General features: G+C 34.5%; 1 protein-coding gene across 1 annotated transcript in view; it reads left to right on the top strand.

The window, feature by feature from the left end:
* The window catches only part of LOC121431810 (A disintegrin and metalloproteinase with thrombospondin motifs 6-like), a 40,606-nt gene that overhangs the window by 21,595 nt on the left and 453 nt on the right, over nucleotides 1-18,558 (top strand). Inside the window, exons 2-6 of the mRNA XM_041629533.1 lie at nucleotides 1,379-1,439; nucleotides 3,023-3,321; nucleotides 8,411-8,609; nucleotides 16,174-16,352; nucleotides 17,426-17,515. Of these exons, the coding sequence (XP_041485467.1) occupies nucleotides 1,379-1,439; nucleotides 3,023-3,321; nucleotides 8,411-8,609; nucleotides 16,174-16,352; nucleotides 17,426-17,515 (828 nt within the window). The remainder of the gene's footprint in view (nucleotides 1-1,378; nucleotides 1,440-3,022; nucleotides 3,322-8,410; nucleotides 8,610-16,173; nucleotides 16,353-17,425; nucleotides 17,516-18,558) is intronic.

Genomic DNA, 18,558 nt, shown 5'->3' with positions numbered 1-18,558 from the left:
AACGATAGACATAATGCTATGTTCATACTCTTTCATAATCAAGGCGTTTGGGAAGGCTAGACTGCATTTTTGTATTTCATTTTAATCATTATTACCCACAATGCAGTTCTGGTTTTTCTGGCGATGAACTGGCCGAAATTATGGTTAGTCTTATTTCAGGCCATTTAACTTTTGATTGAGCTGGTCAAGTACCTGATTAACATATCAAGTCTTAATGCACTGTTAATTGTGACTAATGTCAGTGAATTAAAGCAAAATCTATCGAGGGATTGATTTTTAATGATTTTTTGATGAGCTATGATTTAACACGTGAGTGAATGGGGGTCTGTATTACTCATGTGTGCCCTATAGAACATGATTAAAGATAATCTGGAGTTGGGGATATGAGCCACTGAGTTCATCAATCGAATATTTAGCAGATTAAAGGATCTTGGATTATTCACGAGTGACTGGTTTCAGATCATACAAAATAGATCCCCAGTGGATTCACGAACCTAATGAGCCATGGCTGGATTAGATCATATAGGGTCAGATATTTATGTAATTATCATACTAATGATCCCAACGCGCTTCACAAAAGAAGTAATTGAATGGATAATCATCAATTTGAATTTCATAAACCTGATCATATTCTTACGTAATTATTTAAATACATTTATAGTTAATTTCCGACAGTTTACAATCTTAGATGGATTATCATTTGTGATCACGCTTATTGAAATGAGAAATCAGTTTCATACCTTTCCAATCTACATGTACTTTAGCCTAATATCTAGGCCTTATTTTAAATTCCTGTTCCAGTTTTCTTTATGCGTCATCTATGAATCTGGTAAGATATATATATTTCATGTATCATGTTTGTTGTGACGTTTTAATTGCAGGAATGGGTGGGGACAGGTTTCGGGGGAGGGTGAGGGTGTTTTACGGAGTATTCTTTTGCATTGTTGTTATTTATGTCAAGTATCTACTTGGATTTTAAATTCTATTTTTCTTGTATAGTAACTTTTGTTATTTATTTGTTCTTGACCCCAGGGAAGAACAGTGTTATTATATTAATAAAACTGAATGGCTTTATCCAGCAATTTCACTATACTTTTGATTTTATTAGGTACCTGCATTTTCCATGTATATAGTCTTTGATGTAATTGTGATATGGAAAATAAGTACCAATACCAAAATCACACAAGTCCCGAAACGAATACATGATTACTTTCTTTTTATAATCTTAAGTATCTAATAACTGAATTTATTTTCAATATAACTGCAAAAGAATGCTATTTCTTACGCGAAGCGCGTAAACGCGACTCGAAGCGCGTTAACGTAGACAGTAAATTCGCTTAATGTATACCAAATATGTCTTTATTTTAATCTTTTTCAGAGGGAGATTGACTTGTCAGAGGAGGAGATAAATGTATATACAAACCATCAACATATAGAAGGTACGTTTATTCTTGATAGAAGTATATAATTTATACAAATGTGTCATTTTCTGTGTGGCAATCTCGACCTTCATCATTAATCTCCGAGCAGGTCTTGCATTTTTATATTTCTAGGGCAAGTCCACATTTCAAAAGGGCGCATTTTATTTTTTTAACATAGCACAATGAGAAAATGGGGCGATAAATCTCCTATGCCATGATGTGCCAATATAATTTTAACTCTATCATCATTACGACCAATCAAAATCTCGCTTAATTTTAATACATGTCGATAAAGTGACAATTACACTGAAAAAACTCCGGTGTTGATTTAACACCAGCCGGGAATCTATATATGTCCACACCAGAGAAGTGTTAAACAATACCAGTTTGGTTTTGATCTTACATCAGATATGTGTTTATACAACACCAATTAGTATTAAAACAGCATCGGTTTGATTCCAAACTGGTGTAATTTCAATACTTCTCTGATGTGGACATATAGATTCCGGTTTGGTGTTAAATCAACACCGGAGTTTTTGCAGTGTAAATTTTCTTTGAAATGAGTGTTTTCTCTTGCTCGTCTATTTTTCTTTATATCCGACGTCTTTTTATATAACCTCGTCCCCTTTTCATATTTTCTTCTGGTCGAAAAACACGGAATTCTGAATGGTAAATTGGTTTAAAGGAAATAGTGTTGAAATATCTATTAATGAATTTACCTTTGAAATGTTTGTGTTAGAGGTTGATGACAGATCGTGCGATGGGTAGTGACCATTGGCAGGCAACCGTCATTTTACGCTCACTTTCCTTTCATCCTGCTAAAATCTGACACGTTTGAGCCAAGTATTATTAAAATGAGGATATAATCTATTTCTTCAATATCCTCATATGTCATTACCTGCGGCTTTGGAGAGTCCCACTGTTCTAAAAACGTTTGTATGACTAGCTCCCTTATGAACCCAAATTAGGTTATGGTCATTATTATATTGCTTTCATTCTAGTCAGACAGACTTGGCAGTCGTGTCAAGTATTTGACGAATTAAGCTAAAAATCATTTCTGTTAAATAATTATAGGTTGACATGTACAATGGGTGTGCACAGGAAAAACACCGTCTATTTTTTTACACAACGCTGCTTACTATATGAAACTTACAATAGTTGTTTAAAGTCTTAAACAACAAGGTTTAATATTCAATATTTAATTCTCAATAAATTAAGCATCGTTGTTTAAAGCGTTAAACAACTACTGTAAGGTTCCCTATTGTAAGCAGTCTTCTATTCCATTCTAAACAGCGTTTTTATTGTGTATATACACTATTGACATTTTAACAGTGTTATATTATACAACAAAGCAACCCTTGTTCGATTTACTGTTTATCAAAAAGTGGAATTAAAGAAAAATATGTGTAGCTGTTTCCCCCCCCCCCGAAAGCCGTTAATTTGGGCTTACACCCAGGATCACAGCTCAATCTATTGTCCCGCCCCCCCCTCCCCATCCCATGAAACATGTGCCCCTACTCGGGACACATTTTCACAGCATTACCAATATACTTCTTGTATGGCATAAAAATAATGATTTCATATAATTTTATTTCTTACAGATTATGATTTCATTTCGCCAACATTCCATAAAGCTGCAATACACAAGAGAAGTTTAGACTGGTCACCAGCCCATCCCAAAGTCCACGAAGTAAAATTCAACGCATTCGGCGATGCGTTTCATTTAAAGCTTGAGAAAAACGCCTGGCTTCAACGTCGAGGATTGACCGTGGATAGGATGGGAGAGGATGGTGTGATAGAAAGAGAAAGATTAGTAAATGGAGACTGTCATTATCATGGAAAATTACTATCTCACAGCAGTGAAGAATCGTCGGCATCAATCAGTACTTGTAAAGGCTTGGTAAGAACAACTTTTTTTCTTCTTTGTAGATATAGATTTTATTTCATAACAAGATATAAACTTGATGGAATTGTGTTAATTCAAGAAAGAACAATGTTTGTTTTCATATCAAATTATCAATAATATTCCCGTACTTATTTGCAGCTTCATCTATCAAGCTATCAAATTAAAAACTGGTTGGAATAGCATATATTCTACACCGCACGGGCTACCTTACATATCCAAGTCATCTGGAAGCACGTACCCCGAGATGTTAAAGGGTACATTATATGCGCCTATATAGAAATACTTAATATTGTCATTATTCTCATGATCATTATACATATTAAGAATATGTTCGATATTTTCTTTTAGAATCATGTAGTTAATTACAACTTTGTCAAAAAACCACTCCCAAACCCAGATTTTTTAACAATTTCAAATGAGATGTGGTTTGGACATCTGGTTTTGTTTAAATACTGCTCCGTTTAACATCTAGATTACATCCTGGACTCCCTCTTTACTTTATATCCCTGTCAACCTACTTTCATCAAAGTATAATTAATCATTCCTTTTGAAATTAACTTTGTCAAAATTGATGTCCGTTTGGAGACGTTTGATCTGCCCTCTTTTTAACAGTTAAGTTCATCCTCTGAAAACCAACTAGATAAAATGAATTTATTAGTTGTGAACGTGATCAGCCTACTCATATTTTCTAATATATTCTAGTCAGAAATTAACGTATTCTAGTCAAATATGACTCGAAAATGAAATATGACTTAAAATAACAGTAACACACAGCTGACCAACTAGTAATTATGATTAGTTTGTGATTTTTTTTAAGTATATAGATAAAGGGTATTACCCAGTCTATTTTTGACAGTTTTCTTTTTATTTTTGATGAAGAAAATTCGTGGCAATTCAAGATATAATTCCTTGGCCCTGTTGGCAGGTGAAACTTTAAACCCTTCTTGATAGTGTATGCGTGAACTTTTTACATCAAAATGAGGAAGGAAAACTGAATGTGTATGATAATGTCAATGAAAGACCATAAATCGTTTACATATTATGTTGAAATAAAAATGAAAATCACAATTTGCGAGACCCTCTATAAAGTTATGATTTTATTTGTATTTCTGATCCTAGTGTGAGTCCTTTAAAATAACAATGATGCAATGAAAGCGAGAGTGACGATCAAAGGAGAAACATCTGCTCCATTTTTATGAAGAAAGTGAAGAAACGTGAAGTTCCCAGTTTTCCATGTTCTCCGTTATCATTTTTAAAACGTATGATATGGTAATTGTGAACATGCTTTTCAGATTTTACCATTGCAACCGAGTAATTTTCATTGGTGTTAATTTGGCGAGCCAAAATGGCAAGTTTGCATTTGTTTTTTTTTATTTTGATATAGGCTTACCTCCTGCTTTTCCTTACATAATCGTATGGATGTACCTTACTGGAAAGAACACATTGTGCCGCAGTGTGATCACAGTGTGGAACACACACTGTAAAAACTGTGGTGTTAAAACTGACACCAATTGGCGTTGATAGAGGACCACACCTTGAGGTGTTAAAATAACAGCCTAGAGATTGAACATAACACCATGCAAAGAGTGTAAATGTAACAACCATAGGTGTTGTAATAACACCTATAGGTGTAAAACTAACACCATCAATTTAACACCGGTGTAAAATAACTGGTGTGGTCCTCTATGTACACCGGTTAACACCACAGTTTTTGCTGTGCAGTGTGAAATCACCTTCACACTGTTAAATTTGACATTTCAACAGTGTCAATCACATATTCACTTAGTCGACCACGATTATGAACACGCTGTGAACAGTCACACTGTCGAGGTGTCCACAGTGTTATGATATCACACTATTATTTTTTAGCATTATAACAGTGTGTGAATAATATTTTCACATAGTCCACTATGTGAGTGAACACACTGTGCAGAGTCTGTGTTTTTCCAGCAGGAATGTAATGTCGACCTGCCTTTAAAGTTTGTAAAAGAAATCCAGAAATAATGCATTTAAACTTTAATTTCCTCATTCAAGACATTTTATGAAAGAATTTTTTTATCTGAAATGTCAACCTTGGCTTCTGCAGGACATTAAATCAAATCAGACCCCCTTTACCAGCAAACATCTTACTTCGAAGTAACGCATGTACAGAGGGGAATATAAAATGTGGTTTATGGAAACTAGAATGTCGAAAGCGATCAACAATTTCCGCCGTTAGGTCCACTTTCAGATGCTTCAAAGACACAGATACGGAAATTGAGATTGCAATGTTCTCAAGTCCGAAAGTTCATGAGCATCGAGATAAATTACCTCATGACCCAGTCTCGAAAAGTACAAAAAAGACACATTTTGTAAGAGCGATATGGGGTAGAAGAGAAACAGATAATTCTAAAGCTTCTTTTATCTTTTTTTGGAAACAAAACTTAATCATCTATGAATATCAAGTTCATCATTCTTATCAACCTTCTAAGGAATGTTTGGATGTAGCAAAGACCTTATTTGTGTATAAGCCATTTCCTTCTTTGTAGTCGTTATTTATAATTATATCTGTAAGTTAACTAATTCTCTTCTTTCCTTCATTAACATGAAGTATAAATCTGAATATGTTATTGCTGCAAAACTTGATAAAATTACGCAGCACTTTCAAAAGTTTTTTTTTGTTATCTGGCTGATATAAACCTGTATTTGTACCTTGTGAATCAGATTTGAGTACCCATAGATAATCTCCATTCTTCCTCTCAACTTCAAGCCTCCTTAAGTTATCAGGTAAAGTAATAATTAATTCTTTAGCGAAAATATAAATTTTGTCGACATTTTTTTGTATTTTTCTCAAATATTGTAGTCTCTTTCAGAGTCGAATACACTTAAATACCGTGATGTGATGAATATATGAAAAAATTGAATAAGGTTTATCCGGCAGCCCTTGCGAATCGGAAGATTCAATAACACGGTTCATTTGTATTGAACTGGTTATATGACTTTGAACTCAATTTCAGCCAAATTTACCCGAGGTTAGGTCAGAAACAAATAAATTTGCCCTCAAGACTTCAAGAAGAGGGTAAAAAAGAGGCTAAATCTATTTTTACAGAAATAAAGTCATCGATTTGAAGAGGATGTGTGTCAATATGTACTTCAGGAAGAATGCGTGGTGTTTTTTTATCAAAAAATATTTTTCAGGACTTTTGACAAAAACATTCACCCCGATTTTTTTCCTGAGACTTTTAAAACCCTTCAGTTCAGTTTATTCCTTTTTGTTTTTATTTTTCTTCTTTTTAATTTTAGTTTCTACTATAAAAGCATAATGGTCTTTGTTTTAAATAAGAACATTCGACAATCTAAATATAGAGACAAAAATCAAAAATAGAATAAGAACATAACAAATCTAGAAAAAAGGATATTTCGTAAATAAAATGAAAACTAAGATCTTTATGGATAACTACTGTATAAATAAACGTTTGTGGCTATAATTGCGTTGCCGCGATAATATTCTAATAAAAAATGTGCTATCTGTTCAAAGAAATTAATAATTCACATTTCCCCACAAATTATCGGAAATGTATAAGCTCTATGAGTTTTATTCCCATGATTTCTGATTTCAACTTTTCAATGTGTGAAGGTTCGTAATTCCGAAACACGCAAATTGCCTATACCTCGATGTTCGTTAATCCGAAAACGTAAAATGGTTCGTTAATCCGAACATTTGTGGCGTTATTCCGAAGGTTCGATAATCCGAAAACGAAATAAGGTTCGATGTTCCGAAGGTTCGTTAATCCGAAAACGAAATAAGGTTCGTTGTTCCGAAGGTTCGTTAATCCGAAAACGAAATAAGGTTAGTTAATCATTTAGTTTTCGGACTAACGAACCTTCGGAATTACGAACCTCATTTCGTTTTCGGATTAACGAACCTTCGGAATTACGAACCTCACTTCGTTTTCGGACTAACGAACCTTCGGAATTACGAACCTCATTTCGTTTTCGGACTAACGAACCTTCGGAATTACGAACCTTCGGAATAACGAAGCTTCGGAATTACGAATGTATGCGGTGCAGTATAGATGTCGATTTAATCCAGACGACTAAATAAGGATTTAGCACATTCTACGATTGAACTCATTTCAAGATTGATAAGAAATAAACTTAGATTCACCCTCAAATTGCATCCTTTCAAGGAGGTTCCATATTACCCCCCTTGATCATATCCTCATCGGGAGAAAAGATTTATGAGTCTCGGATACTGTATCGGTTTGTCATTAATTAGTGTTAATTGATGCAGGTTAATAGATAGAGGTAGCGGCTGTATCTTTTATAGGAGTGTAATCCTTATTATCTTTAATGATTTGTCTTTAATTCCATTAATTAAATGACTTGTGTGTCTTAATTGTTATCACTGATCAGAGGGAAATAATTAGATTGCCGTCTCCAAAGGTTCTTTGAAGTTCCCTCTTAAGATAAGATTCATTATAGGTCTTAATTTCCGTGCTTATAAAGCGGTCTGTTAGGAGGTTAGGCAGAGGTCAGTTAGCAATATTCCGTTATAACAGCAGAAAACGAATCGTCATTTAAAACAGGTTTTTTTTTAATGATATCCAATATACATCTCTCCGGCACATTGTTAGCCATTTTTCGTGTATTATTGTTTCATAGTTCGTATATATATATATTTTTTTTTGGGGGGATGGGGTTGCTACAATATTTTTGCATTCGCAATAACTTCCACAAGCCTTAATCAACAAATACTATTCTTTATAACAGGTCAGATACACCATTATATCATTTCTGTCAAGATATGGGCTTACAGAGAGTATTTTTGTTTTAAAAACTCATCTTCAAAAGTAAAATAAAATAATGAGATTATGATAAGTATAGATAGGGGAATAAACGTGTCACTGGCTTTTTAAATTAATCGGAGGGCTATTATTAGAAAATTCAAAAATACCTTGAAAGGGGACGCTATAGTAAACTGAAATTAACATTCGTAACCAGTAAGTAAATGTCAAGTGCAGGGTCACGGAAGCTTGATAAGATTTAAATTGAGTCCTTAACAATATCTCTACGTTTCCATCCTATCTCCTTATTTGATCAGACGGGTGTTATAAGCCACGGAAATTCGGAATTCTACATCAAACCGCTTCAAGATCACCATGCAACCCGGATCAAAAGAGACTCGGATAACCGGCATGGCAGTTCGCATATCATTTACAAACGAAGATTCAGAAGATTGCAAAAGACAACACCACGAGAAGAGGAACAACCGTCTGAACAATTTTGCGCATCGGAGGATCGTGAGTAAAACAAATGATGTTCTATATACATTAATATATTAAAAGCAAAGAGCTAACCAGGGCCCCCGTTTAAAGACTCGTTATGGTAACAAATTGGACAATTTCTATAACAAGTTTACTATCAGCTAATCAGGTTAAAGGATTTCAGTAGCTTTTAAATGTTTTTTGCAAATTTGCTACAATAGCAAGTTTTATGAAACGGGCCCCCGGTCCCTATACGTACAATCGGAGTGAGATTTTAATATTTTTAGAGTGGATTTTACCTCTTTTTTTAAGATAAAATGTTTAAAAAGATGCGCAAGTCACTCCTGAAGGAGTAATAATGCACTTTATAAGGATTTACAATTTACTCTTAAAGGGATGCTCCGGGCTGAAAATGATATGATTTAAACAGATAAACAAAAATCAGACAAACAAAGCACTGACAATTTGATCAAAATTGGACAACGAATGATTATGGCATTTTAAAAACTTGCATTATTCCGGTGAAACAGTCCGAGGCATGTCTTCATGAATATTCAATGAGCAAATTGATGATGTCATATCCCCACTTGTTCTTTTGTATTTTATTATATAAAACTAGGTTTATTCCAAAAAAAAATCTACCAAGAACCAAAAAAAAAATGGATTGACAACTTACTGATTAGGTGCATTAGATATTCATGGCTGCAACTTATTTCATTATAGAGGAGACACATTGTTCACACATGTATGAAAAAAAATGAAACAATTCTGATTTCATTTAATAACATAAGAAAAAGGAAAGTGGGGATGTGACATCATCGGCCCACCTAATGAATATTCATAATGACTTGCATATATTCATTTTCACAAAATAATGCTATTTGTAATCCGATTTTGATGACGTTTTCAGCAATTTGCTTTGTGAATTTTACTATATTTAATTATATATGAATATTTTCAGCCCGGGGTACCCCTTTAATGGATTGACCCCTAGTATCACACCAAATGGAGTATGATTATGGGCTATATTATGCGTTTGCATTTAGAACGTATGATATAAAATCAAATCATTACAACAAATAACTCAGTTGTATAGATAAAGATGATTATTGCAGTGTATGTGACTCTGGGTGCACCTGACTGAGCTGTCAGGCACTGGGCAAAGGGGCAAAGAGGAGGCGTGATCCTGATAGCTCAGTCACTAGAGCGGGGGTTTTCGATTCCGGTGACCCGGGTTCGATTCCCACTTGCATGGGTGCCCTTCCGTGGACATTTATCCTCATTACCAGGTCCCTCAGAGATGTGACATTACTATGAACAGAAAAGTCCCTTGAGGCCACTAAATATCCACAAACTGGTTCATACTATGTTAATCTTCTTGATGTTTTCAAGGTATTGTTTATGACTGTCCTATAGCAGTATTTTTACACTGTAGTGCAAGAAATAAAGCCTCTCATTTAATACTTTAAAGGTCAAGTCCACCTTAGAAAAATGTTGATTTGAATCAATAGAGAAAAATCAGACAAGCACATTGCTGAAAATTTCATCAAAATCAGATGTAAAATAAGAAAGTTATGACATTTCAAAGTTTCGCTTATTTTTAACAAAATAGTTATATGAACGAGCCTGTTACATCCAAATGAGAGAGTTGATGACGTCACTCACTCACTATTTCTTTTGTTTTTTATTGTTTGAATTATACAATATTTCAATTTTTACGAAAGTCATGATTAGGACCTCCTTGCCTGGTGTACAAAATATTAAAATAATGGAATTCCAAGTGTTCAGGGATAAATGAAACTTAATTTCACATGACAATGACGAGAAAATCCAAATATTTCATATTTCATATAATAAAATACAAAAGAAATAGTGAGTGAGTGATGTCATTAGTCCCTCATTTGCATACCGACCGAGATGTGCATCTCACTGTTTTGTGAAATGAAGCGAAACTTTAAAATACCATAACTTTCTTATTTTACATCCGATTTTGATGAAATTTTCAGTGTTATGCTTGTTGATTTTTTCTCTTTTTATTTAAATCAAATTTTTGTTGGGGTGGACTTGTCCTTTAAGCAACCAAGAAGTCTTCGTCAAAAAATGGTGAATCCAAATAGCAGTTTCGTCCTGCATGTTTCATAAAGCTGTTCGTAAGAACGACTGGTGATCCCTTCTTGCGGTAAGTGGTATCTTGAATTGGCGATGGTTTAGCGCATAAGAAAGGATCACCAGTCGTTCTTAAAGTCGTTCTTATCTTACAAACAGCTTTATGAAACAGGACTCTGGATAAACGACATGTTTGAGATTTTTCGTCAGCTCCGAAAAGCTCCTTTCACAATTGGTGATGCGACTCCTTACAACCGTTGCGATTGTGTGCAACGTATATTGTGACCAAATGATCGCAAACGATCGCACGAGCAATTGTGAAAGCCCCTAAACTTAGGACGAACTGCTTTACTGTACTTATTTTCAATACATTTAAATTCGTTCTGCGTGGCGGTGCATGAAATATGTCTATACACGGGATTGAGACAAATGACATTAAATTGGGTGACAGCTCTTTTTTTCTGAACTGACGAACCTTTTTTTACTGTTGGATTATTGAGCCTTAGGATTTTTTTTTCTGATGAAGGAACCCCCGGACAAATATCACGAACGTTTGCTTTAACCCTAAGACTTGAGTGGGGGGGGGCTGATCCGAGGAATTCCATTAAGAAATAATATAAAACAAAAATAAAAAAAACAAAGAAATGCACACAAAAAAATTAGAAACAATAAATTTATAAGAAAATAATTGTGATATTGATTTATTTTAAGATTCATTTGATAAGAATCCTATAAAGAGTCTTTGAATACAAAAATAACATTCATTCATTATTTAGCTATTTGGAGCAAATTTTACACAAGAATTAGCATAATTGATTTCACAGAAAGATTTTTCAGAGAATTCGATCTTATAGTTTTGTAGATAATGCCATGGGTAACGCGCGTGCCAATTTTCGTTGCGATCGATGTCCGAAATCACAAAGGGGCTGAATCAGCCCCCCCCCTCCGTCGTCTTAGGCGTCAAAACAGTCTTTTAAGGTTAATAACCCGCCCCCCCCCCCCTCCCCTTGTCCATGTCTTGATAATATGGAATTTGAGTTTTTCGGAATAACAAACCTTATGAATAATGAAATTTCGGAATGACAAGCCTATATACACAGCAAAAACTGTGGTGTTAACCGGTGTAAATAGTGGACCACACCAGTTATTTAACACCGGTGTTAAATTGGTGGTGTTAGTTTTACACCTATAGGTGTTATTACAACACCTACGGTTGTTACATTTACACTCTTTGGTGTTATGTACAATCTCTAGGGTGTTATTTTAACATCTCAGGGTGTGGTCCTCTATTAACACCAATTGGTGTCAGTTTTAACACCACAGTTTTTACAGTGTACAAAGTGATCATGCTTCTAAACAATGAGTGATTCTCTTCGGTATTTTAGTAGAGAGTCTAAAGGGGTACATTTTGACCAGCTAAAGGAAAACCTCATTTCATTTACCGACGAAATACTTCCCTCCTACTCCGTCTATTTTTAGATCATTTCTGAATATAGAATCTAACATTTTGACTGGTTCTGCATCAAATTGTAGACAAAATATCGATGACAGCTCTTGCTCAGGACCAAATGATATAGGTTTGTATTCATAAGAGGCTCATTATTTTTAATACCATGTACCAATACGTATTGAACTAATGTTCTTTCCATAGGTCTCCCTAATAAATATTCATACTTTTTCTTGTTCACAATTCAGAATTTTATGTCATTGAGCAGGCGTTACAAAATTTATCAGATATGTAAAGAACGTAAGTTTTTTTAAGAGATGTGGAAAAAAAAAGTTTTGACTCAAATTTGATTTGACACTATGTGGTCGTTGTGTGTTTTCGTTATTTATGTTTTTCATGTCTGGTAGATTTATTCAAACATTTAAGGCACAATTTGACTCTTCAGTTATTGACTAAATACAATGTATCGAGATCTACAAAATACACATTAACAAATTTCTCAGTTTTTCAGTTTTAAAATGAATAAAGATGATCAATTTCAGTGGATAATTTCAGTTAAAAGAATAAATGTTAATAATTTAAGAGTCAAATCACATGATAGGAGCCCTCTTTAACAGTTTTAGTAAGTAAGTTAATCCTCGAAGACCTTTGAATTCTGTTGCAAGTCTGTCAAATTATGAATCCATAGTTAAATAGTCTTTAGGTACAGACCCTTAGGTTTTCGCAATCCGCACAGTGCATCATGTTTAGTCTGAAGCAGTGAGACTAGATTCACTATGTACTGTAGCTGGCTCTACTTATTTGACACAGACAAAATCTTTGCGTCTAGTCTTTACGCGAGACATGTTATTGGTTAAAGTGTCAAATATGAGTCCAGGGGCGGCGATCCTGGGAAGAGGGGCGGGGGCACAGTGCCCCCCCCCCCACTTTTTGATCCACTGAAAAAGTTCTCTTTTTTACGCAAGAAAAATGCCCCCTCAAGGACGTGTACCGTGCTCCTTTCATCGGAAGAGGACCCTATTTATGTGTTACCAAGCGCCCTTTCTCGAATATGTGCCATCCCCCCAAAAAAAAAAAATGCCCCTTAACAGGCGTGTTCTGTACCATTGTCATCTATGATGTACCCGGTTTATATGCCATATCTCGTATTAAGGACAAATTTTACCCCCAAAATCCCCCTCACCATGCTCACGAACGTGTTCTGTGCCCCTTTCACCTGAGAAGGACCCCTTCGTGTCTGAGCAAGTGCTCCCTTGCCTTCTTGTAAGTGCCCTTTCTTGAATCAGAATCAGTGCCCTTTTTTACCCAAGAAAAAAGCCCCCACGAACGTATTCGGAGCCCTTTTTACCTGATGAGCTGTTTATGTGTTAAAGAGTGCCCCTTTGCCTTCTCTTAGGTGCCTGTTCTTCATATCAGATATTAGTTGTCCTGAAAAAAACAATTTTTGTGCCCGATGAGCGCACAGAGCGCCGTTCTTCTTCCTTCTGCAATTAAAATATGAATGAAAATACTTGTGAAAGTAATTATTATGTGCCTTAAGTTTCATGAGTCATGTGAGTGGGGTAAATAAGTCATTTTTTCTTTGTTTAAAGATCATGGACGTACGGGGTGCCCCCCCCCCCGAAATCCGGAAAACTCACTCAATTCTACTGCAGGTTTTCGCAAACTTCACCAAAAGTATGCACAAAATCAATCAATTTCACTTTAAAAAATGCAAAATCGCCTCAATGATAAGCTCGGTCGCTTCAATCCCTCGCTTTATAGTTATTTTCCCCAAAAAGTGTACGTGTGTCGCCCGGGTGCCGCCCCCATCGAAAAATTTCTGCGTACGGCCATGTATAAGATAGTGCCCCCCTCCCACTTTCAACTTCGCTCCTCTGCCCCTGTATAAGTCTTTACTTGCAGACTTTTTCCTAAATATGTGGGAGAAGACTCGGGGTATATTCATTGACTCGGGGGTCCGGCTTCATGTTGGTTCTATGACATCATCAGTTGTCATCGGGTCTCTAGTGTCATCAAGACTCAAGATCTCGGCCGATATTTCATCACTGTCTTCGTTGTCCATCGGTCCTGTAAATGATACTAAGATCGGATAATATTTCGTTTTAGTCATCCGCTTCTGGCATTGTTCTGATTAAAGTTGCAGGGTACATCCTGTCAAGGATGCTCATTCTGTCAAGTTCATGAACGAGGGTATCAATGTTTGCTGTCAATATGCCAATCACGTCACCATTAGCCGGACATTGATCAGTAACCATGGTAATATTGACCTGGGGGTGATGGGACTGCCCTCGAGAACCTGTTGTATTCAATACGATTCAATGAAAGACCATGGAGGTCAGTGACGTAATGGGTGAAACATTTGGAGAGTCCAGACATGGCGGATGGAGCAAAATTTCTTTTAAAAAAAGATGTGAGCGAACGAAGCGACGGAGCAAAAATTTCGACCTTTTTAATGCCAAATAATTTTTTGATTATGTCAAATAGATTTTGACATAATACTCAGAAAAATATTTATCTCACTCTATCTCTTTCCTATTATTTCTTTTTCTCTTCTTTTGTTTTTGTTGGTCGTAAACAATCTAGGGCAAATCCCCGTCCCCTCCCATCTGCACATTAGTGATGGCTATACAAACAGGCCTGTATATCCATGATTATTTATTGGAGGGTAGTTCGGTTCAGTTAAATAACTAAATGATTTACAACGAATTACTGATGACCAGTTCGGTTGTCATCAGTGTGACGAAGAGGTTTTTAAGAGCTACCGATCACCCATGAAAGAATACAAATACTCCTTTTTAGGACTACCTCATATTTCATGATCCTGAAAATATATTAACCTCGCAAAAGGACTTTGTTAAAACATGCAAAGCTCATCTGGAGAGGAAATTTGACGACCTGCAGGAATAAGATTGTTTTTTTTACTTTGATTTGATTCAAGTGCTCTGTGTTCTTAACGAAATAAAAGGCTAATATGACCTCAATCTAGATAACACATTTTTTTTTACATTGTAAAATGAGATTTTGGGGGTAATCAAACAGACTTCCTTGTGGTGTCAATTGATTTAATTCATTCATGAATAAGTTTTGAACTGGGGCAATAGAGATAATCAACTGAAATAAAATAATTTGTACTTTCACAACGAATTTATCATTTTATATCGAATCTTGGAAAATATTCATTTCAACTTCCCTTCATCAAATATATTCCCTCTAAATACTTTCTAATTTTAGGGATAGAGTATGCATGATTTCCAATGACAGATCCATAACTTTAATTTTGTAACACTATAATGCGAAAGGCGACAAATGTTTAGCAATTTTAAGACCCAAAGTAAAATCACCAAGGAAGTCTGTATTTGTATCTACTTCTTTTAGTAAACCTGTTTTGACGTTCATTATGGTTTAAACATGAACGTCATACTCATCATATCGAGAAAATTGACAACTTTTCTTAACAGATAACAGGAAGTCGATTTACGTGGAGATTACATCGGCTGCAAGGCTAAGCCAAATGTTAACCGATTTATAGTAACATAATCCAAATAGAAGGCCGTGTAATTAACCCTAAATGACTGTTCATATTGCAGCTAGATTTATATTTGGGATGATTTTGAATAAATTCAGCACCTTTTTTATGATGAAGAAGACATATTGGGCAAAACGTGTTCCTCTTACGTGCTTGAAATGAGTATTTCTAAACAGTCAATATCCAGCATCGATCGTGTGCCTAAATATTAGTGTCATTTCAGTTAACGTGAGAGGGCAGAAGACTGGTCACCTTACGTACAGCGATCAATATAAAACAATAGCATGTTATTAAAAAAATGAGATGGGGAATAAACGAAACTTGATCATGAACCATACGGAGTTTTTTATTATTAAATCAAACTTCCTAAAATCCAACAAATGTAATAACTGTCATTGGCTCATTATAACTTTGGTTGGACTTGCGACTTTTCCTTAATCCAATCCCAAGTCTATTTCTGCTTTTGTGACTACGAAAATGTTGTTACTAGAGTAATCCCATTCTTACTATCATTGCAGCGGAGACATTGAATTCGGAGATCGGCAACCATACAAGTATACCATCGACGATGATGTCGTCAATGGAAGACGTTTACGTTGGTCAGAAGTACTTAGAATTCATGGTCATGATTGATAAGAGTATGGTTGAATTCCATGGCGATGACGCCATCAACTATACCATGACATTGATGAATATAGTAAGTACATGTGATATGTTTTATGAGGATCGACCATTAACATCAAATATTAGTTTGTTTCTTATGGGCAGTTTTTATTTAATTATCTGTTTGTTTGTTTATTTTTTATTTATTTATTATTATTTTTATTTCTATTTTTGTTCTTCTTATTATTATTATTTATTTATTTTTTATATTTTTTTTTGGGGGGGTCCCGTGCAAACTATATTTAGGTTTATAACATAATGAACAATCTTACCATTACTTCACTTTATTTTTTTTTACATTGAATATGAAACTATTTTTCGTTTTATATATATTCAAATTTTTATTTTCACAGTGACTTTTTTAATGTTGTATCAAGCCTAATTTACAAACTTTCATTATAATTGATGAATACAACTCGGAAGAAACGCGCTTTAATGTTTTTTTCTTAAAGGACAGACCATGTGTTTTAAAGGTCAAGTCCACCTCAGAAAAATATTGATTTGAATCAACAGAGAAAAATCAGACAAGCACAATGCTGAAAATTTCATCAAAATCGGATGTAAAATAAGAAAGTTATGACATTTCAAAGTTTCGCTTATTTTCAACAAAATAGTTATATGAACGAGCCAGTTACATCCAAATGAGAGTCGATGATGTCACTCACTCACTCACTATTTCTTTTGTTTTTTATTGTTTGAATTATACAATATTTCAATTTTTACGAATTTGACGATTAGGACCTCCTTGCCTGAAGCACAAAATGTTAAAATAATGGAATTCCACGTGTTCAGGGAGGAATGAAACTTCATTTCACATGACAATGACGAGAAAATAACAATATTTCATATTTCATATAATAAAATACAAAAGAAATAGTGAGTGAGTGATGTCATCAACTCTCTCATTTGGATGTAACTGGCTCGTTCATATAACTATTTTGTTGAAAATAAGCGAAACTTTAAAATGCCCTAACTTTCTTATTTTACATCCGATTTTGATGAAATTTTCAGTGTTATGCTTGTTGAATTTTTCTCTTTTTATTCAAATCAAATTTTTGTTGGGGTGGACTTGTCCTTTAAATAATAAAACTACAATTTTGTTTGCAGGTATCAAGAAGATTCGCAGAGCCATCATTAGGAGTAAGCATGAGAATAGCTATCACAAAGTTTATCATCTTAGATACTGACACTCCTATGGTAAGTGTATTGAATTATCACTTAACTATTAATCATTATTTAATTTCGATAATATGATAACTGAGAACAATTTAGCACGTGAACTGCATGACCTTGCGTTCATGGAAATATGAAATTTTAACATTTACAGCAACCCTTAAAATACATCTCCTGCCTATTTTAGATTTCGATTTATGTATTTCCGTTCAACAAAATTTTCAAAATTTCAAAAATTTTCAAAACACATTAACAATACAGATTCGGTGTAATACAGACAGTTGAATGACATTTCATAACAAATATTGAAGATAAATTAAACAAAACTAATGTGAGTTGCAATTATTTTATCTATAAAAAGAATGTTGAAATGACCGGAGGGACTTGCCAAGAAAAGCAAAGCTTGCATAGAAGGCAAGTCCCTAAACTTAGTTTCAATACTAATTAACAAACTGTAGATACAAACATGGAGACGGACACGGAAGAGGTTAAAACAAGTAATCTACAAAATATTAAGATAACTTTATGACCAGGTTATTTCAATTTTTAAAAAATCGACTGATGAAATGATATAAAAATAATTTTCAAGAAATGTAAGAAAAATACTTTCAAAATAGGTATTATTTTGATGCTCTTGTTTTGTTTTGAATATAACTTGTTTCAGACGGACGCCCAATTGAATATTATAATTGCAACATCGCCTTGTTTTCTGAACTTCCTCCCCTGTGAAAGTCTATTAGGTGACTGATAGGTCATCACGCCCTCTCTCGTCTCATGAGGGTTGTATTTATACCGATGATTTGAAAGATGTTTTGTAATGAGTCTAGACAGATTCCATGTGCTAAATTATTGGTTATTCCTCCAATGATTGATTTAATCAGGTTGAGAGAATCACAGTGAGATGTTAAAAGTTTACGCCTTGATACTCATTTATTGATACTCAAATCTTATTCTATTAAGTTCAAAATCAATTTTATGGTAAATCACAAATGATGTATACACATAATTTCACCGAATAAGGCAATGATGATTATTGCTATTAACGAAAAACTGTTGGCCCGTTGCTC

Source organism: Lytechinus variegatus, chromosome 1 (assembly GCF_018143015.1).
Source record: "Lytechinus variegatus isolate NC3 chromosome 1, Lvar_3.0, whole genome shotgun sequence".
Taxonomy (NCBI): Eukaryota; Metazoa; Echinodermata; class Echinoidea; order Temnopleuroida; family Toxopneustidae; genus Lytechinus; species Lytechinus variegatus.
This window is presented reverse-complemented; position numbering and strand designations above follow the sequence as displayed.